This window comes from Strigops habroptila, chromosome 3 (genome assembly GCF_004027225.2).
Source record: "Strigops habroptila isolate Jane chromosome 3, bStrHab1.2.pri, whole genome shotgun sequence".
Lineage (NCBI taxonomy): Eukaryota > Metazoa > Chordata > Aves > Psittaciformes > Psittacidae > Strigops > Strigops habroptila.
Genome location: NC_044279.2, coordinates 53,654,373 through 53,681,922, shown reverse-complemented (window position 1 = coordinate 53,681,922; position 27,550 = coordinate 53,654,373). Strand labels below are relative to the sequence as shown.

Genomic DNA, 27,550 nt, shown 5'->3' with positions numbered 1-27,550 from the left:
ATCAAGACTTACCTGCTTACACTTCTGCTAAAAGACAAGACAAACAATCATATGCTAAGTATATCTAATATTCATGTAGAAGACATTTGCAAACCAGGCAAATACAGTGTTAATATCTTATCGTTCATATTAGAAATGGCAGTTTAAAGCCAAGAACCAGAAATACATCATGTTCTCTGCTTGTCCAACGAAGATCACAACTTGAATAATGAAATACTACATTTCTACACAAAAATAAGGACAATTCTGAAATGACTGCATCCTACTAAGTAGAATTACACAATGAGATTACAGTGACAGAGGTGAAAACTGGCATGCCTGACTTCAGAAGCACGAAACTACATGAAAGAGTGTTTTGGCTTTGTTTTTATATAGTACCTTTATAACTTTATATTACACCTATAATTTTTTACCTTATATTTTCTATACCTTTGAAGTTCATTGTAAGTATTCAGAAGCTAAAATTCATGTATACATTATATGTAGTGGGTCTTAGAATGTAATAATCATTAATTTGGCAATATTTAGTTACAAGATCGTTCTGTTTATATGCATCTGACATTAACATCAAGAGGAATTAACGACTTGGGTGGTATATTACTTAAAACGGTATATATAAAAAGCATATTACTTCAAATATTCTCCATATTTTTATTTTTCTTCACTTGTATATTTGGTTCGCTTTCCACTCTTCCTTTTCTTACTTTCCAAACAAGAGAGAAATGCCTTTAAACTCTAATATGGGCTAGAACAGAAAAGACCAATTTGAATAGAACAATTTATAATTCTCTGATTTGAAAAAGGTCCAAAATATAGCATGTTGGGAAAATACAAGAACCAAGATATCTTGTATAAAAGCATAGTAGAGTTTATAGATTTAGTAGACACATCATCTGTATGAGTTAACTCTGTTGGACACAAAGTAAACCATGTGATGTGAAAGGAAACATCTTAAAAACAATCACACTATAGACTGGAATCATATTGCTTTTAAATTCATCCTGAATGCTGTTGTCTATATTTTTCCCTATCTGAAGGCAAGCAATAATTTCTCCTCCTCTTTTCAATTTCAGATATTTACCAAAGGGTTTTTTCAATGACATTTCCACATTTTCTCTTCAAGCGTGAGATTTTCACCAACATTAACATCATATCCAAACGACTAGACCTTTATGAGCTTGTGCCAGCTATGCCACCTTTAGGTCTTATATCACTGCTAACTCGAGTTCTACTCACCACCACAGTTTCTGCATGTAAGACAAAGCATTAGTATGATACCTGGATGCTCTGGTCCATTCAGGCCTTGCTTTATGCTTTAATGCTCTGCTTCACATTTGAAATTTACTCTAGAATACCCGTCCCTAACTGGAGTTGTGCATTATAGGACAAAAGCATGAAGGTTACTCAAGATCCAGTCAAAATACAATATGGAGGTGTCCTACACAAAGATACTACTATGCTTATTTCAAGAAAAAGACATTTGCTAAACCAAATACAAGCAACATGAGAGATTGTTCAACCAGTTGCAGTGAACTCACTGATAACGGGTTTTTTCTGTCCTGGTCGCTCCAGACACCTTCATCAACTCCTTAATAGCTTTACTTTCATATTTCTGAAACACCATTTCCTTGCAAGTGTGCCTACTTTATCAAAATATTACACACAACGTAGCCTTTCTATTTTCAGGCTGTATCTAAAAATTACAATTTCATTTACGTTTTCAAACAATTCATAAAAATATTCCTATTAGGACTGCTTTAGAATTCAAACTGATTCAGAATTCTACAAAGTATAAGCCTACCTGTAAAACTCAATTTCAGGAACTGTGCCAGCTGCCTTAAAAAGTAGAACTAAGACACCAAGACTGCAAGCCACTTGTTGCACAGCAATTCTTCTCTTTCCAAGTGTCTTACTACTTCCAAATAAACTAAAAGCTAAACTTACATTTTGTCAAAATGTTCACATAGAGTCAAATAAGAGCAAACTCATAATCATTTCCAGTGCAGCCAGGAAAAAAATACTTTTAATCAGTGACAAGTCTGCCTCATCATTAGTAAGCATTTATATTATCAATTAAAAAACTGTTGTTGCACTTACTGTGCCACGTCAGATACAGCTGGCAGTGGAGACTCTTCTGATACAAGGTCAATGTCATCAGTGAAGCTGTTGGCCCGTGACATTTCCTGGGTATTCCCTTCCAAACGTCTTTTCACTACACAAATAATTCGAAGAAAACATAATACATTAGGCAGACAACACATACAAGCTCTTTCTCTTACTTAAGATACAGTGGATTGGAGAAATGGTGCTAATATGAGACATGGCTTTATTTTTTTGTCAGAATCAGTGAAGTTGATGATTATATGCCATACAAAAGTACATATTTGCATATACATATTTCAAATATACAGGGACCTCATACAAGAAATGTTTGTCTTCTTGTGGACTGTGTCCCTGCAAGGAGAAATTCACCATATCCACAATTTCAATATGGGTATGATGATAGAAACAATCTGACTTTCATTTCCCCAATTAATGCTATAAACATATAAACTACATATAAACCACACTTTTGTTTCAAGTATTCTATTTGGTCACTATATTCACCAGTGTTCAGAAATTCTCCCACTGACCAGAGCCTCGGGTGTTTGAATGCAGTCAGCTCAGCAGGGTAACCATGATGGATACAAAGCTGTACTGTAGCTCAGCTTATGTTCCAAGCCTAAGAAAGCTACAAATTTCATTACAGATTCAGAAAACATATGATGGCCAATGAATAAAGAAATTCACTCACAGACTACAAAAAATTGTAATTGATGAAAACTGGTGTTTTAAAAAAGTCTACCCTCAATACTCATTCCCATCAAGTACAAGGCTGACTTCTTCCACCATAAATGTGAAACACACATGCACCTGCCTTTCTGAGTTCAGCTGCATCAATATCCATACGCAATTTCTTCTTTAAGGTCTTGACAATATCTTTTCCTGTATTTATTTTGTTCAAAAGCTATGAAGTACATCTAGCTTAAACTGCTGTGATCTGAAATAGCAATTTTTTTCATGACTACGAGTGATCCTAACAGTTTCTAAGGCAGGTTCCTATCTATTTTAATTCTGATCATTCTTGAAAGCTTGGCACATACAGCTAGGAGCTGGCAGAGTCTAACTTGGAAAATGCATAGGATGATGCGAATATATCCAATGGAGAAAAATAAAGACAAATGTTTGCAGGGGGGTGGGTGGGATATCACTAAAAATAAATATCGAACAACACAAGTAAAAGACTAAGTAATGTCACTTGCATGTACAGCATTGGGTAAGAAGAAAAAGCAACCCACATGGCAGAAATGAGAAAGCTTGCCTCCTAGAAAGCTGAACTGTTGAAATCTCAAGCTAGTTCTAGAGCACCACTTTGGCTGGACTGCATTCAAGCTAAATACTAAAAAACATACCACATCAGAGCTTATTATTGGAAGAGCCATAGCACAAATGGGATGGAATAAAAATGAAATCTACGGAATATAATTATAAAATGGCATAACTGAACACTGCTAAAGGACTGACATTTACAAGGGTATTTTATTTACATGTGTTGCATTTAATCACAATTAAATTATGTTTCCAGGAGAAACCCAAATCTTCCTGGCACTTGGAACATGAACTTCTTTGCTCTTCCAGCACTACTGAAGCACTGTGGTTGCTCTAGAGGAGCTGTATTTTGTGAGACCTGCCAGTGCTGCGCTTGTTCTGAGAAGACTTCTTTTTTCTGTAGGAGAAGTATGTAACCTTCTTTCTGGACAAAGTCTTGAGGTACATAGATCCAATATTTGAAGTCCTGCTTTGGGAAGCACTCACAAATTTAGGAATAGGCTTCTTAAATCTCTAAAGAAGTCACATTGCGCATGACCGCAACTGAAAAATTAAACTGGGGGAATTTTGGTTTCAACTTCAATAAGGTTTTCATCATAGAAACCTAGCAGAATTTGAGCTGGCCAAAGACAGAGTTAAATCATTGTGCCCATGTAAGGCATAATCAAATGAAAAGGAAAACATAGCATTGCTATCAATTCCTAATACACAATGGACTGCTAAGATGGTAAGAGAAAGATTTAGCTAATTCTTGGGGGATTGCGTCTTTTATATCACAGGATAGATATTAAAATTGCTATGATGTATTTGACATGATAAGAAGCAGGATTATATTTTCTGTCATTTCAAAGGTTTGGTCCAGATTGCCTTATCGAGCTTATCTTTCTCATCTCACTGTTGTTTGCAATCTGCATCCACAGAATCTTAAAAACCCCATCAAAACCTAATTTGCATTTGGCTTGATAATTCCTTTTCTGAGAAGTGTTCACTACTACAATGGCTCTTTGCTCCACAACATGATAGTTATGAGAAAATAGGAACAGCAGCAGCATGCTGGTTCTGAAACCTTCACTTTCTCATTATTCCCATTTGTGGGTGCTGTGCTGAGCACTGCAGAGCTGCTGTTACAGCAGGTTACACCTGGAACCCCTGCTTCTCTGAGCATGGACCTTCTGCAGAGACATAAAATCCTGGGCTTAATAACCTCAAGATGTGCTTGGTTACCTACACCAGCAGGACAAGCTTCTGCTCCCTCTTTACGTAGGGTAAAAGCATGTAAATTTTCTGGTTGGTGAAGACTGCCATGATTATCTGCGACAGTCTCATGCTTGCCTGTGACAGTTTCATCCCCCAAGTAGTACACACACATTTAATTCCTATAATCATTACGAAAAAGGAGTTCTGTAACGTACACTCCATAGTTAATTTTATTAGTTGAAGATGCGCATTCTTCAAGTCCATAAAACTAAGTATATGGGTCATGTGTCAAAGATTGCCCCCCTGCTTCCCCTCTCCCCTCCTACACTTTCCATGGTAAGATCTGTGGACAAAACAATTTTTGCCAATTTGGTTACAGACTAGATTTATCTCAAAAACCTACCTCTAGCTTACACTATTTACATTAAAAGAAAGAAGAGCTTCTTCTAGAAGTGTTGCTCTTAAATATCAAGTTAAAGCAGAAATAACAGCTCTGAGGCTCATAATGTTTGGGTGGTGATATTGTAAGACTCCCTACTACTCTCAGAGCCACTTCATTCAATTCAGAGTCAGTTCAGATTCATGTTTTGTGAAGTATTGAGCCATCACAAGAGAATATCTGTTTTATCCTTGCAATAAAGAAGTTATTTAATACTAAACGACTTCATGCTTTAATCACCCGTTAATTCTGTGTGGTCCTGCTTTAAAATATTAACCCATTAATAATGTTTTTTGGTTCACACATCCAAACATTACTGTGAATGGCAAATGCAAGCAAAATATCCAATGTTCTAAATCTTTTCTGTCCTTCAGGTGACTGTTAGAGTGGTGAGCAGTTATCTTATTTGAAACACTCTTTCTGGAACCAGCTCGGTTTCTGTAGGTAACTGTCACTTTCCCTGAGTGAACTTCCAAAACTTATTTAGACAGCAATGTTCAGTCATAAATTAAAAATCCCCAAAAACACAAAAAAGGAACATGATTTTTTTGAATGTCAAGAAGCCATGAGCTTCTGAGCAATAAAGCAATACCATAATAACTCATGATAATGCTTTCATTTTGAGCAAACGTGAAGCATTAAAATACTTTTAACACATGGCAGTGATACTTTCCAGAAATAAAACTCAAAGTTGCAAGGTCCAGCTACTACATATGGTAAGTCTGTAACAGCTGCAGCTTAAGCCAAAACAACTATATCTTCCCTCTCTATATTTAATAAGCTTTCCTCTTCTAAACTGACTTTATGGGAAGAAACACCTAATTTTTGTTGTTGTAGATTAGCAAAGAGGGAAGGCAAAGAAATATGCAGGGGAAAGAGAAGCCGTCCTTTCCTTTCCATGTGCTGCTACTCACAATATTTAGAAGCTGTGCCTATTTAGTTATAAATATATAATGTTTTATAAGCAAGAACAGTTGGAAGCAGCAAGTTAAAAATACAGAACAGTATCTACCACTTTACAACAAATATCAGTGAATGCCATGAAACAGGTCAACTCATTAAAAGAAACAGCAAAAGGAAAGCTGAATTTCACATATCTCTCCTTTCCTTCAGTATCAGTTTCTAAAATGGTGAGAACGTGTAATAAATACATTGAAATGTGACCCAGAGATATTTTTAATGCTGCTTTGCTTTATCTAACCTTAGGTTCCTTATCTGTATCACACTAACTTCTGTCTTTGTAGTATGGGGAAAAAATGAACACCCAATTTACAACCGCAGCAGAAAATACAATTGCACTTGGTTCCCATTACCATGGTCATCCTCAAACAGGCAATGTCCAATACCAGGACAAAATAACCAGGAAAATTTTGCACTATTCTCTTCTCAGATAAAAAAGGTGAAAAGAAAAAGCAGGCCTCTTCTATTGCAAATAATTCCAACCTACTGATTTTATTAGGAGCTTTTTTAATATTCACCAAAATACGCCAAACACAAATTTAAAGATAATTCATACCATTCATACACAGCCTGCTTTACAAATCTGCAGAGAATTTCAGTGGCTGCTTACATTACATAGAAAGGTACCTGAAGCTGCTACTCCTGGGAATACAAGCACCAAAGAACTGGAATGCAAGGAGATATTTGGCCAATTAAACTGGCACATGGATAGAAATGGATGGTATATTTGAGGCAGTTTAATATAAAACAGTTTCTGTCACATGAATATTTATTCCTAAAATTGCTAAGTAATAGATTGTGCAAAGACAGTGCCAAATACCTGGTGACAGGGGAGAGCTCACAGAGCAGATGGATAAAGATGACCAGGAAAACCGCAGAGCTCACGTAAAAATACAGGGCTGGAGAAGGGCCAGAAGGGACATAAAAGGGAAGCTATACTGGTGCTCAAAGCAGTGAAAAGATTAATGTATAGAGAACACTGATGAGAGTAATTTTTTTAAAACAGAACATTATATATATATATATTAAAAAAAAAAAAAAAAAAAAGCTTAAGAGACCAAAAGTAAATCCCAATCTATTCCATCAGTGTCATTGTCTTTCTACCACTTTCAGGTCAGAAGTTGTTAAAATACAGTCTTCCATACCAGGCTCCACTACTCAATGTAACAAACATCTATGTAGCATAAGGCTATACCTTGACAGAAAATACATGGGATGACTATGCTTCCTTTTTCCATGGGGAGGAACTATCTGTCATATCACAGTATTATTTATTTCTTGTCTTCTCTCTTGTGGCAGGAACTCTTATCACCTCACCACTCAAAACGCAGTATTTTTAAAGCTGTATAGAGAGGCAAACTGGTTCGAGGCCTAGACTGAGACATTTCCAAATCCTTAATTTCCTTAGGGAAAAAAAAAAACCAACTTATGAAATCCAAAGTACCTATAAATATCTGACACCTGATCACCAGCCTGCCTTTAAAAACCTCTTCAACTTGCTATTATTATTCATCTCAGCAGCCAAACGGTATTCAACCTCATCTCAGCAGTCATGCTGGAAGAATATGGCAAAGCATATTAGTACAGACTGAATAATTTCTTTACGAAAGTTATAAGAGCTTTTCTTCATTACTGCTCTAGAACTAATGTATCAGGAGTGTACATAGTAGTAGCAGTCTAAATAAGAAAGAGCTATTTTCATTTTAGTTTTCTGTGTTAAAAATTTGAGCATCTAAAGCTGGGATTTTAAATCCTGACTAGGTACTCAAATGTAGGCCATCTGCAAATGCCAAATACTCAGACTGCTCCCCACACAACTCTAAGAGTTATAAGTGCCCAGTACAGTTAAAAAAGACAAGCCACTTTATTTACCTAATTTTAGGCATCTAAATTTATTGTCATTAGAAACATGGTTGATACTACAATTCTTGTACCTTCTCCCTGAATTTGATTTTGTTCCCAGAGGACCTGCAGAATCAGACCAAAATTAATTAGAGTGGTTTGCTAGCAGAACACAAATAAAAGAGCATCTGAAAAAGTGAATTGAGGAATCAGAATAAATTTGAATTTGCTGCAAACACATTGCTAAGTATATGCAAAAAGTGCCATGCACTACTGCTGCTGTACTTAGTTACATGTTTGGCTGCAAGTGTTTTAGATAAACTTCAACATCTGGTTTCCTGTGTATCTGATTTGAAACAATCAGCACTCAAAATGCACTAATGCTGACTTTACTACTTGTACATTCTTTTGTTTAGATAAGCCTGCAGGCCAAATTACATACTGACTTACACCCCATGGAACCACAATCACTCATTACATGTCTAATGGGACAGTATGGAGATGTGAATGAACACCAACACATAATTCAAAATCACAAATGCATGTAGTACTGGAAAACATGCAGAAAGAGAACAATGAAACATACTTCTGAATGCATATGAAGATGCTGCTACCTACCGAACTGCCTGAAGACCTTGCAAAGCAGGATGCAACATATTCACAGAAAAAAAATAAAAAAAATTCTCCAGCATCGTGAATATTGGTCTACTGAAGAAAAAGTACATTCAGCACAAAATCAACTTCTTTAAATGAAACATATTGCCTTATAACATTTAGCTGAATATTTTGTATGAAGTAACTTGTAGAGTGAGCAAAAGTCCATACAACTGAACCTGTGCAATGTTTGGCATTAACTGACAAGCAAGTTTGTTGATACATTCAGAAAAGTGGTCAGGGACCAATTGCACAAGGAGTTGTAAGTACCTCCTCATACACAGATATGACCTGTCAGAAGAGAATTGGAGATTAATGGAGCATAGTAGAGAAGCATGCAGTGCTGGTGCCACTCACTATCTGTTCAGATAGCAAGCTATGATTTCCACTGCACTCAGTTCAGCCCCTTTCAAAAGCATGAAGTTAAGAAAGGATTTTCCTTGGCTAATTTAATCTGAGAAAATTAATTCTTTTTAAATGTCTACTAAATGTGCTGTAATAAAAACATGAATGAAAATATAAGTGACAAAGAAGAACTACTAATCTAGCTATTTTAACTTTTACATTTCTGGTTCTATTATGTTCAATACTGATTTTCAGTTTTCCTCATGTGAATGCCCAGAAGAGAAAGCTAGAAGATGATGATTTTAGTTCCTTGTCAAAATAAGAAAATAAAATCTGTCCAAAAAAAAAAAAAAAAAAAGTCGAATGTGATTTTTATTTTTCTTTTTTTTTTAAATAGTGCTAAACACAGCTATCTGTGAGTGAGCTGTAGTTATTCTGCTATCATCAGTTAGTCCAGCGTGCAGTCTGACAATAAGATGAATATTTACACTACATGGCTAGGTATGTGGTACAACTGCCGGGAAGCTTCCTTCTGACCTCCTGCCTTTCCCAACAGAAAGGATATGGCATTTCAGGAGTACATACAACTCTGTCAGCCTTTTTCCATGTGCGTGCATAATATGCCCTTAGAGCCTCTACTTGTTACAACAAAATTTACCTCTACGGACTTTTGTCCTGCAATTTACTGAGCCAAACAGACTAGAAGACACCAAAAAAAAAAAGAAGCCAGAGAAACAGGCAGCCTGTAATTCAACCCTACTGGAGTTTCTTATTCTCAACCTGAATCATCCACAGAAATCTCCCATCTCTTAAGATACACGGTTTACATGTGTGTATCTCAGGTAGCTAGCCCTTCCCAGGTTTCTATGTGTATAGAGAAGTGAACACCGATATTTTGTTTTAACTTTTCTTCTCTCTTGGGTTCTGTTCCTGAAAAAATAATGCCTTTTTTGTTATGAAAGCTATTTCTACTAAACACACACACACAAAAAAAAAGCAGGCTTCCAAACTCAGTCAAACGTATGGGGTTGATATGGATGGTAATAACAGGTAAGGTCTGGCAAAGAGATTGGTAAACAGATTTTCCTGGTTTGTTGCAGAGGAGCAGCATTCACAGAAACCCACAGAGTGAGCTGCACAGAAGGTACAGTTCAGATATTACGTTGTGCCACATGGCAGTAGCAGGAGGATTGTGACAGCAGGAAAAACACAGTAAGTGATATCAACAGGAAAAAGAATATTTGTCCAAAGCAAAGCATCTACCTATCCTACCTAAAGACTTCTCAGCCCTGGAGATTATCCTCCTTCAAGTGAGGAGAGCACATACCTCATCTCCTCAAACATCTCCTAGCAAATATCTGTCTTAGAACATATTTTAACATGCTTATGTTGCTGACTCGACTTCATGATTAACAAAAAATTCCTATATATCCTTCCTCTCCCGTTTCTTTTTTTTTTTTTTTTTTTTTTAGGTTTATTAGTATAATACTACACAGTTTTGCATTAAAAATTTCAATAACTGGGCAAATCTGCAGTCACAGCTTTCTGCAGAGTAGCTACAATTCTATTGCAGTTTATGTATGCCATTAACACTCGGTGGTTGAAACAGCACATTTATGTTACTGACATCTATTGTCAGCAGTGAGCTACTTTTCCTGCACACATTAGGCCCAAATGCTGCCACAACTGGCCTAGGAGAAATGTGAACTGGACACCTTTGGGAAAGCATCTAACAAGACAAGTTGTACTCAAATAATGCCAAGAAAACAAAGTTTCTCAGAATTCTACAATGAAGTATTTTGACTTACTTCGGCTTTGAAAAAGTATTTCCTTTTTCTCTTAACTGAAGCCTCATGCTGCTTCTTTTGCTTATCTGACACAATCTTTGTACCCACAGATATTTCAAACACATTTTAGAGTTGAAGGTACCATCTACACCTTGCGAATATGTTCAGAGGTCAGCTCTCCAAGACTAAATTCAAGTCACCAATACTACTGCATTTGACTTTTTTAAGGCTAGAAATACTTGACTGTTAGTTCAGTTATTCTGAAGAACAAAACATATAGTAAGAACAATTAAAAAAAGAAGACAAGAATAGCTTCAAAAGTGATCCTTCTCCACTGCTTGCCTCCCCTTTATTTTTATTTTTTTTTTTTAAGATCACAAGAACTTGACCTTAAAATGAAACAATTAATAGCCAGTGAAATGTAATTTGGCAGCTTGTTAGCTCTGCAGGGAGAGCTCTTAACACATATAAACTCTTAGAATTACACATAGGGAATGTATCATGTAATATAAATATACAAAGTTACTTTCCATTATGGGATTCAGAACTGCTATTATAGTAAAAATGTTTATTTTAAAAAGGAAGTACGGTTTTAGTGTGGCTATTAAAGAAAATAAACCAGTCTGAAAACATTTTTATTTTTCATGACTCTTAATGGTCAAAGCATACAAACTGCAGTGACAGTAAAATTAGAAACATCTTCCGAATTGTTGTCAATGTTTTGACTCACAAGAACACAAAATCCAATTATTGTAATTACAATGAAATATACCACAATTATTTGCTCATCTACTGCAGTTCTTTCTTTGCATCACACAACTGAATCCTCGTAGAACAATTCCCCATTGACTAGCAGTCAATCACGAATTCAAGACATACAGCATTGTTACCAATCTGTTTATTCCATAGTGACCAGAAAAAAATGCTGTAAACTAAAGTAAATCTTAACACTAGACAAAATAATTGCCACATTTGTCCTAAAACTCAGCGCAAGTTCAGCAAAATAATTTGTAGCTATTGACTGCACTAAATGAAAACTATTGCCACCTAAAGCTCCAGCTGTTATCTTGTACATTCCAGGTGAAACGAAACTACATTTCATGGGAGTGTTCCTTCCCTATTTCAAATACATTTACTCTGAATACTTACTTGCTAAATGTTGAATGAGAAAACATTTTAAGCAGGGCAGTAATTTGAGTAAATGTCTAAGTTACAGCTATTAAAAAAGGAATTCAAAATAGCCATTGTTATGTATACTCAATGCTATAAAAAATTTTGACTGACAGATCCTCAGATCATAGAATTTGAACTGTAACATCTTATAAACACAACCCTCCTCAAAAGTTATCTTCCTAAAAATGCTGCAAACTAACTGAACACATTTTATTTAAAATTAAATTCCATGTATTCCATGAATATACTCTTATGGTTGTACTCTGAAATACAACCACGTACCAATCAGTGTGTGCATTCATTATTAATGCTACATTCCCACTTTCACATATTGCTTATTCCTTATTACCATTAGGACATACCTAAAAAAGTATTCTAAGTTCCTCTTTAATGTATTTTTTATCACAAAGGTGCTGGAGCTTTTGCTGCTACAAATAAAACATAACTTTAATCCAATTTTTGGTAGTCAAATTATTAGCTTTAGAAGATCCAGCATAGTTAGTATTCTACACTCCCAATAGCAACCAAAAAGCTTACATGACAAGGGAACAATGATGTTTATAACTGAGATACAATTCTAAGCTGACATATGCCCTAAGTCAGAGTCCTAAAGTCTTTCCTTACTGATGACATTGTGGAAACACATTTGAATGTGTCCTGTAGCTCTTGAGGCTTAGGGCGACCTTGATTCTCCTCTGGCAGCAGGCCATGATTTTGTTTGAAAAATCACAGTGACAGCAAGAACCACACTGACAGATGTAATGAGACACACAGGTCTGCTGCAGATCTTGTCTTTCCTTCCACCAAAGGACCTGCATGCAAGAGGGTGAAAAAAGCTCACTCTTACAGTGCACCTTGCACTTCTCACTTTCACTGACCCACCCTCCCCATAAAATGCATCTCCATGGACAAAAGAGCATTCCTCTTGAAGAGATGTGCAATGAAGCCCTCAGAAGCAGAGAACTGAGAGATACTGCTAGTGCTGAGATTGCTGAATACAGCAGTTAGTACTGTAGATGCTGCCAATTCCAAAAGAGAAATCTGGATGAATGTTGAATTTGAGGAGTGATTTGGCTGGGATCAGCATCTTCAGAGAAGATATTTATAGATATACAAATCACAACAGATATGTATTTTTCTTACACTATCAGTTCCATTAAAAGGCTTTGGTTCCATCTGTGGTTCTTTAAGCCACATTACTGAGGAAATCTTTGCTATGTGTGAAAGTGACACGGCTTAATTCTCAATCTTAATGCCATTAATCTCATGATTTATCAGAGTTGGCATTTTTATATACACACACAGCTACAGATGTTGAACCCTAGCAGAGACAGCAGGGGAAAAAACAACTTCCATGATATCATCTTGATCTCCAACAAATAGTTAATTATTTTTAACACACAAAAAAATGCAAGCATAATTTGTTTCCTAATGATCAACGTAAATTGATCGTGTATAATAGTTTCAGATACAGTGTCAAAAGGACACAAACTACAAATATGATCAGGACAATCTCCTTGATGCCACTGACCAACTAAAGAAGTTCTGCTATTTGTTGATACACGAGCCGCAGACTACCCTTACAGAATATTCCCTTCCGATTTCTATGGCATGAAAGATTCAGATACCACTCAGTGTCCTAATTCAGTTGAACCCAAACAGTGATTCCCAACTTCCATTCTTCGTCTTATAATACATGATAGGATCATATAACTGGAAGAAAAGTGTCTCTAGAATAACTTTGTTAGAGCCCTTAGGTAAATTCTTTCAGGTAGTAAAAACTCACAGAAAATAGTTCACTTCAAAAAAATCAAATTAACAAATATATTTTCAGCTGAAATAAGAAAGAGATTGCTCAAGACTGAACTTCTCTGGGTGATGGTGAAGTCAGCCCTGGCAAGTATTTTCATCAGGAACATTGTCTTGGAAGATGTTTTAGAGAGCTAAGGAATACTGTTTCCTTTTGAAAGAATGTCATATACTTGACAGTTTCATCACTACCTCGAAGGGTTCTCCCTGAATCACTTCAGTTTGATTTTCCTCACAGTAGATTTCACAAGCCTTTGCTGTTCCCTAACTGCTAAGAAAGATTTTTGAGGAAAGCACTGTATTAATGTTCCTGTACCCAGTGGATAGAGCCAAGAGCTCACCTGACTTGAGTTTGTATTCTGAACATGGCTGCTAGCTCCTTGCCATAAGGAGGTTGGGTTTTGAAAAGAAGTAAAGGAACTTTGTTCCGAAACAATTCCTATTTCATTCAAAGACTGGGTTAGAAGAGAACAGGTAACCCTGCCTTTCCCTTTGCCTTTGGCAAACACCAGATATGCAGGCTACATAAAAAAAATGTTTAAGACTTCAAGTGTTCATTCAGGAATGGTTTCAAGTGATAACCATTTTGTTTCATCCATTAAATCTGGACAAAATGGATGATTCGCTATGTAGATTTATGGTAATTAAGTGGAAGAGTAGCAGAATTCCATGGTCATTCAAATGCAAACATATATGTACCATCCTGGAATGGTTTGCACTTTTGAATAACTGCTGAAACAGAAGAAACAGCTGGATTTTCCTAATATCAGATAACAACAGATCAGGACAAAGAACTGTATTATGCACTGCCTTGTCTCCAACAGAGGTGAAGAGCAGATGCACAAGGACAGGGCAAATATACAGTGCTAGCTTCACAGAGAACTTCCTGGGGTTTGCAGCTGTGGGACTTTCTAAGTCTGAGGTGGTATCCAAGAACTCTTGATGGGTCTTATTCAGTAAATTTGCTCACACAGAGTTGAGAATACATCAAAATTTGTTTACACTGATTTTAGTACAGATCTGAATGTGCACTGCCCAGTGAATGGAAAATTCATGCAGTGGCCTCAAAACACTGTTAATATTGCTATGCAGAAAATACACACTAGTGAAACGCCATGTCACAACCCTAGAAAGGTAAGATATAAATAAAATAAATTTTATTCCAACAAACCTTTAGAGGAAGGTATTATAGATTCTGGAAATAACAAAGGCACAACGCAAGAGGCAAATTGCTTCTTTATTTGGACAATGTGATAATGTGACAACTTTTTTACAATCCTGAAGCATTAGACCCATGATTTTCACTGCCGTTTGGACTCTTGGAATCATAAAGGCTACTGGCTGTTGTACACAAGGCTTTCAGATCAGCAGAGAAAAATCAACATCTTGCTCCCCACCTCCCCTCCCTCCAGCACCCTTTTTCATTGATGCTCTTGTGCAGTTACTTCCTTGTTCTGAGCATTGACTATGTTTTTCTACCAGAGACCCTAGCACAAACCTCCCACAAAGCCATACCTTATGACTTGGCTTTCAAGCTATAAGTGCAATAGGGTTCTCTCATCCAGATTTGGACATGGGCCTTTTTCCACCTGAGGAACAGATTTAAATTATATTAAAGTCACAAATTAAGGGAAAATCTTTCTACTTGGTTCAAAGTACTGACCATTTCTGGCTTTGCAAAGGTTATTATAATGATGATGTTTGTTAGCATGGCACAGAAACACCTCCTTGACAAAGACCTGCTTCTCTTATGCCCAGATCATCATTCATCTAAAAACTACAAGAGATTCACAACTGAAACATTAGCGCTCTCCTGTTGCACTCTGAGGTCCTTACAGAGTGGCAGTCAGCACAACATATTCAGTTACTTGCAGTTCAACAGGTTCAGTGAAAGCTGGCTGCATGAAGACAAAATTCAGCAGCATTATTTACCCTGGAATAGTTGTTCAGTTGCAAGGGCAACTACTTAGATAGATCACTGAAACTGAAGAGAGCCTTTCTACAACAATATCTTCTTTTTTTCATGGCTGAGACTGATTCCTTTGGAGAGAGTCTCATGGAAAAAAAAAAAAAAAACAAAACACAACTTATTTCAGCATTTGAGTTGAGACAAATCCACACTACACAAGGGAACATGTACAAATCTAGAATGCCCTATTTCACTGCAGCATGGTTCCTTCAGATGGTTGGCACAGAAGCTAACAAGATAAACATTGGAAAAGTCTCTTGGACAATTCCATCTCATTGGAGAGATGAAATGAGAAGAAATGTATGACAGAGAATGTATGACAGAGAACAGAGAAGAAATGTATGACCCAGTCACAGCAGAATCTAAGTGAAGGGAGGGAGATTGGGAGAAATGGGAACTCATTAAGATCTGTTCAGTGCTGGAGAGGGGAGATATGGAGATGAAGGAGGTAGAGGAAGAGGGCATCAGAGTTCTCCTTAATAAGCCTTATTCTGAATTAAATGTTTTAAAATAGTAAACAGCAAACTTGTTCAAATTAATATTTTCTTTTTAGAAATGACTACTGATGCAGACTTTATAGACCTCAACTTAAATTGCTCTCCATTTGTAAGAAAGGTTCAAGAAGTATTTCTCCACAGGCTGTTTCCACTCCAGCTAGTCCATGCCTGATTTTGGCATCTACTAATGCATTTCTTTATCTAGCAAAGAACATCTTTACCCCTTTAAGGAAACTTAAGCAGAAGATAGCAAAAAATGTAAATCGAGGATCTTTACCAGGCAAAGTAATTCCCTGTAAAAGCCATCACTATCTTATCCAACTAGATCTCTATCAGCTAAAATTGATGTCATTCAAATGACATATGAATAGGCCTACTGTTTTATGACTGTGATTTTACCTTATTAAAAACAGTGCAACCGCAGAACTTGGAGATACCATTTCTGCAGCAATAAAAGGAAAAATCCTGTGTAACACTAATATTTTATTATGCTAAAACAAGTTTGCATGTACTATTGCATATATTTTCTGCTCTTCAGGCTGTCTAAATTAATCTCTGTGAACCTTAAAGCTTCTGGGCCCCCACGTACACCAAAAAGTAGGTGCATGCTCTGTCTCTTTTACAGTGTTATAGAAACAGCACCCAATCTGGGCCTTTCAAATAAGCAGCAAGAGAAACTTGTAGACTTCTATCATCTCAGGCTGCTGGCACACACTTGCTTCATGATGGCTCACTCAGCACAAACTAATCTAGGATAGATTCAGGTCAACCTGACCTGAAATGGATCTTAATTGAGTTAGTACAACCAGGTCTAGAGTATCCTATTGCCATGGTCTGATTCACCCCATTAAAAACAGAATGAAAAAGCCACTAGCAACAAATAGTGGCATTATGCTGTGCTTTTGTTTTTTTTTTTTTTTTTTTTTTTAAAACTGGAATCAAGTTCTGAGAACTCAGCATAATATAATACTTAAAGGAACATAAATGGATCCAAAGGGTCAGAACATGGTCACAGTTTACATACCTATGAGGCACATTCAGTACCAGGTTGTCTGCAAGGCAGAATTCCTGGAATTAGTTATCAGAATTGTTTTACAGATGATCTCTCCATAATTCACCTTATCCAAAGCTGAAAAAACCCCACATTATTATCCTTTTACAGAGGACTTTAAGTCCATGCCAACTACACACAATTCTCTTGTTGGTGAGACCACATGCTACAGATCATAGCAAGAATGAAAAAGAGGAAACCCAGGAGTTTTTTTCCTTGATGGAGGATTGACAATGCTGGAAGATGCTTGATACAGAAATAACACATGATTAATATATAATTTAAAAAGACATCAGCATTGCTTTATATTTCCAAGCTGGGCACTTTTCTGCTGAGTTGCGTAGCACCAATGACATTTTTCATACTAGAAGACAGGAGGATGCTATATAGGAGTCTTACCCAAACGCAAAACAAGAGAATGCCCTAACAGAGGAGGCAAAGCAGAGAGGAAGGGATGTCCAAAGTGATTCATCACTCTTCCCTCCAGCTCTCTGGGCCCTACCCCAGAGGAATTCCCACAGAAATCATTGCCTAGTCAGCCAGTATATTCACTGCAAATTTCTCTGCAGGAGCACACTAAGAAGGAAGAGGTTTTCCCAGGGATATATTATTCACTTATGGTTTCCAAAAAGGTTCATTTGAATATAAATGTTCTCCTGCAAGTGAACAGGATTAATATTGAAAAAGAGTATATGTTCCAGTTTTTCCAGCTTCTCTTGTAAGGAAGGAATGCATTGTCCACACAAAACATTGCTTAAATGCATCAATTATTTTTCCATATATCTCCCACTGAGTGGCCTTCTAAAACTGCTTAGCATTTTATCCAGTATTACTATGCAATTCAGCAATTCCTTTAGTTTTAACAGAACCGTCAGCTGAAAAGCAAATACCAATAGCTCGCTATAAAAATCCAACACCCTAATTCTGCAAGAAAGACTAAGAATTTTAAGCCCAACAACTCATAGATAATAGAAGTTTTTTTACCTCCTCAAAGTTTGCTCATAATTCAACATCACATTCTATCAAAAAAGTAAAAAGGTCAAATTGTTTCATCAGTTGTAGTTCAATGCCAAAAAGTTCAGGATTTGGCCCAATTTTAATCAACACAAATAAGCAGTCTTACTCACTTAGAAATTCATTAACTCTGATCAATACATTTCATACAACAGCTGCACAAAATCAATGAATAACGCAACCTATGCAGACCATTGCAAATGTTTGCTCGTTAGGAAATTACTGTTGCTTCCTCTTTTCTTTCCAAAAAGATAACAATATTGCAAAAGATTGTTTAGCGAAGTATTCTAAAGCTAAAGGTGCACCAGTTGTATGTACACAGCAGAGTACTGGACACTCCAGATTGAAGGGGAATCAGTTCCAGATGTTTTCTACTCATTAAATTCAGTCCAAGCAAGGTTAAGTAAATGACAAGCAGCTGCTTTTCTTTTTTGCAATAGTCATGAAAAATACTCTTAGAGTTCTGTCTTCCTCTACCTGGCAGGCACATAATGCAACACCTATTTTCCTAGGTTTTCACAATTAACAGAGACTACAGACAGTCTTCAGAGTAACTAATTCTTTTCACTTCCAGTCTGTCAGATCTCATGCATATCACAATTAATGGAAGAAGTTCAACGATGACAACAAAACATTATGTACATCTCTAAAACACAGCCATTCTCATTACATATACTACTTTCTACTGGAGTAAGTAGAAATAAAACAGGAAAATGTTAAAGGATCACTAGACCAGATCATGGCTTAAGGTAATACTGGCATCAACGTACTGACCCATTGCTCCACTTCAAACAGGACAGAAAAGTACGTTGGTTTCATGTTCTTAGACATAGAACTTGTGAACAGGAGAAAGAAAATCTTAGCCAGCAATAGATGCAGTAGGAATAAATAGAAAATTATTCAAGTATGATGATTAACAATGTAACAGCTAACAAGACCACTTCAAATGTGGGGATTGTCTAGCTCTGCCTACCTCCCTGAAGAGTTCTTGAACCTTTACTCACAAAAACTAAAAATCATCAAGTGGAATGTGTCCATTTTTACCAGGTACAGAGGTTGAAGCAAAGCTTTATTTCTTAGACTTCTCTCCACCTACTTATACTTGGACATACAGGGCTTTTTCAGCACCTGATAAGATTAAACTGATAGAAAAGTGTAAAAGTCCCTTGTGCATTTATCTTTAGGCAAATTGACAGGCCATATTTTCCAACACAGCACTTATTCCAGGCGGTGCATGCAAACATTTCCAAAGCACAGAAGTAAAAGCAAAGATTCCCATGGATTTGTGGCTGGAAACATCTGGAAAGAACACCATGCATACCTGTATATCACAACTATTTTCCAAGCATCATTTATGAGACTGGAAACAGTATGCTATGTAAAGAGACATATCAAGCAAACTAAAACTGTTCAGAGTGGCTAACAGCTGGGTATCTAAACAGGGAGCAAAACTAAAAAAAGAGAACACACATGCGTGCATACATATATACACATATATATATGTACACACATGCGCACACCCACCCCTCAAAGAAGCAGTCTATTTTACTTCTAATTCTGGAATCTTTTCAGCTTTCCCAGCACACATACAGGTAAAATATGTAAAATAAAATGCATGCTTTTCAAGACATATTAACTCACCTACTCAAGATTAAAAGTATATTTAAAGGAGTAGTAAAGGTATGTTTGCCACTTCACCATTTAAGTAGAATCAATTAAAAGCACCATATTTTTTTAACACGATGGCCTGATCTCCCACAATAATGTTTTGCCATTTCCATCATAAAGAACACGTTTTTGTGGCTAAAAAAGTAGCTTTACATTCTGGATTAAATCGCACCTTATTTTCCCCACAGAGCATTCACTGCATTTTCTGCAAAAATCAGCTTCTCTTCTTGCAAAAGCTGACATTCCTGATTACCACTCCTGCTTATTTATGCTAACAATAAACAAACGTGTAGGCCTATGTTTAATACTGCATTGACTAATAGCATTCTTCACTTCTGTAATGCTGTGTCAGTCTAAAAACACTTCATAAACAATTAAGACTCACAATCTCTCTATGACAGAGACAAGACTTGTATTCATTTAACAGATGACGCAACTGAAGCACAGCGAGTTAATTGTCCGCTGAAGGTCACATAGCAAATCAGTAACAGAGCTAGGGACAGAATCCAGGAGCATTGAGTCATGCAGCACTCCCTCCTCAATAGGAGGTGAGCCTTCTACATACAGCCTCAATACCAAAACATGGTTTCTATTGCTGTCTAAAAGCCCACTACTGCATGCTGGAGCTTTATCATTATCTTCTATTTTCATTTTAACAGTCTCTAGCTACCTCTGCTTCTTTTGTGGAAAACAGTTTGAGGCAAAGCTAACAATCCTTGGCTTTTTATGAAAAAGGTATACACACACCCACCCAAAAAGGGAGAAAATGTCAAACCTTGTCCTTATTCCCATTAATAAGACTAAGTACCTGCTTCTTACCTTCAGTGAAAAGGCTCTGAGGTGGTTCAAAGACACCTTGACTTCCATACAGTCACTACAGAACTGTAATGGAAAACCTCACAGTCTACAGCACCACAATCACTCTGTATGACACCTCTGGCCTAAGTGCTGGTTGGGCGGTTCCCCCACCCCTTTCCCTTTTCTCATCCACTGGATCGCATGGAGATGTACCTTGCATTTTGAAATTCAATTACTGTTGTTTGAAGTTTGGTCTGTGGCATGTTACATCACATATTCTGTATTCTGGGTTGCACTGGAGTGAAAGTCTTACTACCTCACTGAAGCATATAACACAAAGCTGAGATTTTAAAGTAGCAGTAATGAGACAAATCCAAATTGCATAGCACATACTTGTCTGTGTTTTTAAAGGTAAGTTTCATAGGCTGTTTCCCCTGGCAAGCTCCATTTATATATTAATTTCCTATTCTCTGATGCACAATCTGCATTATAGTTTTTAATAGTAAGTTAATTGTAGAACAGAATTAGAAAATCACAGTCTTTATCAGAGTTCAAGCCCTCTATAAAAAGGAAAGCCTTAAATACCAAACTGGCGTGTGTCGTTCCGCCCCCCGCCCCCCCAAAAAAAATAGTCTGGATCATATGACCTCAGAAAGGGCAGATGTTGGAGAGCTATGCTGTACTAGAACAGACTCTGCCTACATGGGCTCATTTGAGCGCAACGCATCCCCCAGTGCTAGGCAGCAAGCGGGTTATCTTTTCCACACTGGTATCATGTACCATAAACAGCTTGTTAATAGACTAGAGATCAGGTCAAGCAGGTGCCTTCGTACTTGATATCAAAAAAGTGTACAAACAGATCACTGCAGTGAATTACTGAAATGCGGGATTAGCAGGGAAACATGAATCAGGAGTCAATTGCATGAGCGCTGCTGCCTCTGTGGGGGGCTCACAGGCCATTTTCCAAAGCACTCTCAGCCACTTCTGAGTTGATATCAACTGCATATTGAAGAAAACCTGCACTCTAGTCCATGATCTGGCCCGCTGATGGACTTGCTTGATAACACCAGGCTCAGAAACATCTCTGAACACATTTCTCAGTTAAATAGTGAACCACTATTTTGTTAAATATCATATTCCAACAAGTTTTCATCCCTCTTACAGTGGCCTAAGATAATTTACTAGGCCATAATCCGGATCCTGTGCTTATGTACATATGAGGATGAGACAGGAAAGAGAGACTAAACTCAATAAGTAAACTGCCTTCTGCCTCTCTTCTAGCTACCAGCACACATTGCCACATCACAGAATACCCCCACATATACCCCAGATATGATTGCTCTCGACCAATTCACATTCATGGTTACTTACATCCTTCCCACTATTTGGGGTTTTTTTGGTTTTTTTTGTTTTTTGTGGGTTTTTTTTTTTTGTTGTTTTTTTTTTTTTGTTTGTTTGTTTGTTTTTTTTACAAATAGTTTGCCCACTCAGGATTATTCTAGGAAAAGGACTTTCCTAGAAATGGAAATTCCTCCTTCCCTTCCTTTCAAAGCATGCACTGCGTGCCCTTTTACAGGCCACCCATACATCTCGCCAGCCTCCTATCAGTCCTGTTAGTGGCTCTTCAGTTGCTTCTGACCACTTTCTTATTCCTCAGCTACTTACTTTGCAAGCCCAGACAACTAAAAACAACCTGACTTTAGTGTTTTCAGGGAGACTAATCCTTTCCATTCTGTTTTGACTCAATTTGCTCTTCACTGAATCATTAGCCAAATAATAGCAAGTGACACAATTTATAGTGTTAATTTTCAGTGAAAAGAAAAAGCTTTAATTATTTCCTGACATCATTGCTGTCTTTACACTTTATGTTTAACAATTGGGCCCAGCTTCCATTCTGCATAGATTTTCATCTCAAGTTCCGGTCATGAAAAGAAACAATTTATCCAGATCGTTCCTATCTTTCCTACATTTTGGAAAAATGACAGCTTGAGATATCCACTATGGAGCTCCTGTGTCTCCTGACTTCTTCTGTATTACCCTGCATTAGCACTGCTAGTAACAGGACCTAAGTTTTGCACTGAATTTGCAAAACCTAAGGAATGGTGCTCTGTCCAAGCTCTTCCTGATTTCACTTTAAGTGATTTAGCTGTGACAGCAATTTCTCTAATTGACCAGGTGTCTATAACTTGTTTTACTTTTGTTTATCTTTGTGTTGTACAACCATAGTTTCATATCTATGGTAGTAATAGCAGTTATACTACTAGCATGAGATATTTACAACTAAATAATGACATAGTTTATAGAAATACAGACTGGGTAGAATGTCAGAGTCCTTGAGAAGTGGAAACACGGATGCAGTGTACAGGAGTACAAGCATAAGATAAGACACGGGGCACAATCTTGGCACTGGAGACTCCACAGCTATAAACAACTCACTAATGGTCAGTTACAATAAAAATGCAGTCCTGGAGCAGGACAAAACTGGTTTTAAGGGAACAAAGAAATCCTATCTTGCCTATGTAAAAGGGAACATACACAGTAAATTCGGATGAAACCTGGAGCTGCACACCAATGAAGAAATATGTAAATGTGTATTAGGAAACATTTATAAGTGACCCCAAATGAATATCAGGAGAGAAAGAAGAAACTGTAATCACAAACATTACATTCCTCCCTGCAAAGGACACCAGATATCAATAACTCATTGTACCACTTCCTCTTCTCCCCCTGCAGCAAATGAAACCTTAGGACCCAGAGGAGCATAAATGCCAGGAAAATAGGTAGAAATTAAGAAGTATGTGTTACAGTTCTGATTGTATTTTTTACTACTATTGCAACTTTTTAAATATGCAAAAACCAGACTGCATTCGTTTCTTTTTAAGGACTATATCAGACTAATAGCAATTAAATCTCAAAATTTCAGTTACACCAGCATTAATTTTTAATTCTACTTTTATAACATGTGTTTCCTCCTGCTTATAAAAAAAAGACTTTGAGCCTAACACTTTTTAGTCTTGCTTCTATCTATTAACTTTAAGTTTTCATTCTTGAATTCCAATAACTCCACTTCACTTCTCTCCTCCTCCAAAGGCCGGCTAAATCTATCATTTTATGGTTACACTCCAACACACCTTTTATATCTTTAATCAAACCTCTAGAGGTACAACTCAAAGATAGAAAACTCCTTCCATGCTCCGCCTTCTGTACCAAGCCTACTGAAGACCTAGCTGAATAGTAGGTTTTCTCAATGCATTCCTTCAGACACAGGTGTCAGGAAAGCCCACAAGGTCCTGTATTGCAAGAAGAGTCTGCTGGTTGCTCAAACATAATGAAAGGAAAAAATGATTTCCTGTCTTTATTGTTAAGAGTTGAATTCTCCCATAAGGTGTCCCCTTATGACAGGGTCTTGTATTTTCTTCCTTCCTTCTGTTGCCCAGAGACCTACACAGTAAGACTATTAGGATGTATATTCTGAATCCAAAAGCAAAAAATTTCAGGGCCACATAGAATCACAGAATGGTTAGGGTTGAAAAGGACCTTAAGATCATGTAGTTCGAACCCCCTGTCATGGTCAGGGATGCCTCACTCTAGACCATGTCACCCAAGGCTCTGTCCAACCTGGCCTTGAACACTGCCAGGGATGGAGCATTCACCACTTCTTTGGACAACCTGTTTCAGTGCCTCAGCACCCTCATAGTAAAGAACTTCTTCCTTATATCTAACCTGAATCAGTACCACGAAACAGCTTACCAAAACTACACCATTTATTAGGTCAATTTAATCTCACTTTTAAAAGCTGCCTTTATTACTAGGCAACATGTTGACTCAAATATAATTTATTCACATCTTTAATTTTCTACATTAATGTTATAACAGTTTCCTGAAATATAATTTTTGACAACAAAACAGCTGATTCCAGGATATGCCTGCCTTTGCAACTCTATTATTATTTTTTCTCCACTGCTATGCTGATACTGTCTTTTCTCCCAGTTATAATAGTCAACTTTACCAGAAACACTACCACCACTAGTCCATGCTGGACAGGACTTTTGTTGCTCATTTGGGTTTCTAACTCTGTAACACATATTTGTCACTTACCATGTGCTTATACTAAGCCAATGTCATCAAAGCCTCCCTGCCACACAGGGAAATTTATTTTTGCTGCTACTGAACAGTTAAATTCAGTCTTATATCATATCTGAAGTTAGTTTGAACATTTTCAACTAAATGAAGTTTCATCAAATGTACTGTCTTCGTTGAAGCAAAAATATTTTATGGATTAAAAAGGTCTAAATTCAGTTTTGCTGATATTACTAATCAGAAAAAGTTTGAGAGCTGCAAATACCTTCTTTCACTATGCACTCACATGGTCTTTGGGAGTGTCTGGTACAAAATGCCTGCTCAAGTCTGGTGTGACCAGTGATCTAAACTCTGGTCCTAAATCAGGCAGAACAGGAAATTGAATATATGCAGAGTGAAAATAAATTTTTAAACCTCAAAAGCTGCCAGATTTAATCAGAAGTAAGAGTAAGTTTGGCAGAGGCAGCTATTCTCTTCCTCTCAGCCTCCAACTCCACTTATACCCCGTTAGCCCTCCCAGTTCTACCATCCACTTTGGTCATGCAAGATAAACTACAGCATTCACTGAAAGTTCTCACTCAGGACAGTCAGGGCTGAAACAGCAAAGGCTGAAAACTTTCTGGGAGAGGCATACAGGTATGTTTCCACAATTCTTATGCACAGACAAGTACCATTAGTACCTTCAAGTCCTGAACTGACTGACAAGTTTAGAAGTTAAACAGCCCTATGCTGAATACAGATTCCCATTGCAAAACCACCAGCATCTGCTCAACTCACCTCCTTAAGAGCATGACGTTGTTCAGAAGCATGGTATCTGGATACTTTCTCTTGTTAATTTGGAGCATATCTTTATATTTATGCTTTTCTGACTTACTGACAGTTATGCAGCCCCTCAAAAGCTTTGCTGTTTGCTTTATTCTGTTAATTTTAGCCACATGTTTTTTCTCACCTTTCACTCAGCTTGTCAGCACTGGAATCTATGAATCCACTTCATTTAACATGTTTGCTTCTTTATATGCACTGCAGATTGTAATCCATCTACACCACTGAGGGAAAGCAGCCCTTTTTCCCACTGGAAATGCAACCGGTCTCCAGGAACAACCAATTCATTACTAGATAGGTGAATTCTTGAATGTCAGTATCCAAACTAGCATTACAGACAGAATAAATCAACATTAACACTATTACACACTTTTATATGAAAGGGCTTACAAAGGTATTCTGGGGGTCACTGAAAATCACAGTTTTCTTCCCCCTTTCTGGTGAAAAGTCACTCTTGAGTAGTTTTGCTTTAAAATTGGGGGGGGGGGGGGGGGGGGGGGGGGGGGGGGGAAGGCGAGGAATATGTCAGCATGCAAGAAATTCCAAAAAGCAAATAGAAAAGCACAGTGATAAGTAGAGAATTCTGTTTTTACCCCAGCAGAGATTTATCACTGTTAAGAGTCTTGTGACTTTGACAAATTTTACAGTAATGAGTTGTGTATACAACCTACAATAACTGACAGAGAATAATATATTCCATCTGCTGGAGATGTCCCAGGAGGCTGACCTTCAAGGTCCAAAAACCTTCACGTATTTATAATTTTTTTCCTCCCTAATAAAAAGCATTATGAAACAGCTATTCAGTTCATTTTGAGAAGCATACATTGCAGTGAATAGCTGTTATTCCAAGATGAAATTCAAGTGCATGTAAAAGATTTGAGTTACACTCAGATGTTACTTGTTTTTCTTCTATTCGTATCAGTCTTTATGACCTGCCACTCACTCCTGCTGTAAGTAACTACCATCTTGATATTTAAGTGCCTTCTTTTAGTCTTACAGGAACATTAAAGACGGCAGAGCTCATACCTGTCTTGCCATACTGATAACAGACCCTGCTGCAGGGAAGTATGTACAAAACAGTTGGCGAAAGTACAAGTAAGTATCAATTTCAAGACTATATAGAACAATTATAATCTCAGGTGAGGATTAATTCATCGAGGGTTTTAAATCACAACATGGAAAAATTAAACTATACACCCTCTTATGAAGGAGTTCCTCAGTAGAAACAATAGATATCCATGAAAAGAACATACCGCACTCGAGTAACTTCAGCATCACAGTCACTTTCCAGAATTGTTCTTCTTAAATCTATGTTTGCTTTAGCTGTTCCTTTTTAATTTCTTTCTAAATATTTTAATCATTTTGAGTGGTTTGTCTTCAAGCAAGGAAATTATTACTGCAGAAGACTTTTGGCCTTTCAATTTCTGCAAAGATGGTCAAGTTCTCAGGGCTAGAGCACTCTGCTAGTCACACCCAAAACTCCATGCATGGTGTGGAACGAAGTCAGGAACTGTCTTCCTTTTAGGTTATTGTGTTTGTTTCAAGATTCCATCCACGGTATGTAAAGATTTAGTTTCTATATCATGCGCTATCCACTACATGTTTATTACATACTCAATTATCTCAGAAACCTTAATGTTGATCATATCTATAGGCTTTATAAGGCTTCCCTTTTCTCAAACCTTCATATAGAAGAGGTAAGCATTTTTGCCTAGCTTTGAAAAACATGTCTCCTAAGCAAGTTTTGAGCAAGTCAAGAGGATGCTGCTTGGACATGGATATATGAACAGGATATCCTAAGATAAACCTTAACTTCCTGAAAAGGCGCATTCATACAATGTGGTTCCTGGATTACGGTAAATCTCTCCTTTATCAAGGAAATTTTAACTCAATTTCAGTCTATTTCTGCCCAGAATGTGGAATTGTCTTAATGAGACTGTTAATTCTGTTGTCTGCACTTGCCAGGCATTTGTTTCAGGTCTCCCTACAGTCTCTCTTGCATCTGACGAGAGCAGCAGACTAGAAGAGCTGCTTTAAAGCAACAGCTCTGCTCCTCCTATGCCAAGCCTATAAAAG

At 37.2% G+C, this 27,550-nt stretch overlaps 1 protein-coding gene across 1 annotated transcript in view; it reads right to left on the bottom strand.

The window, feature by feature from the left end:
- The window catches only part of LOC115605583 (potassium voltage-gated channel subfamily KQT member 1-like), a 482,515-nt gene that overhangs the window by 390,760 nt on the left and 64,205 nt on the right, over positions 1-27,550 (bottom strand). The window contains exon 12 of the mRNA XM_030480260.1: positions 2,098-2,212. Coding sequence (XP_030336120.1) covers positions 2,098-2,212 — 115 coding nt within the window. The remainder of the gene's footprint in view (positions 1-2,097; positions 2,213-27,550) is intronic.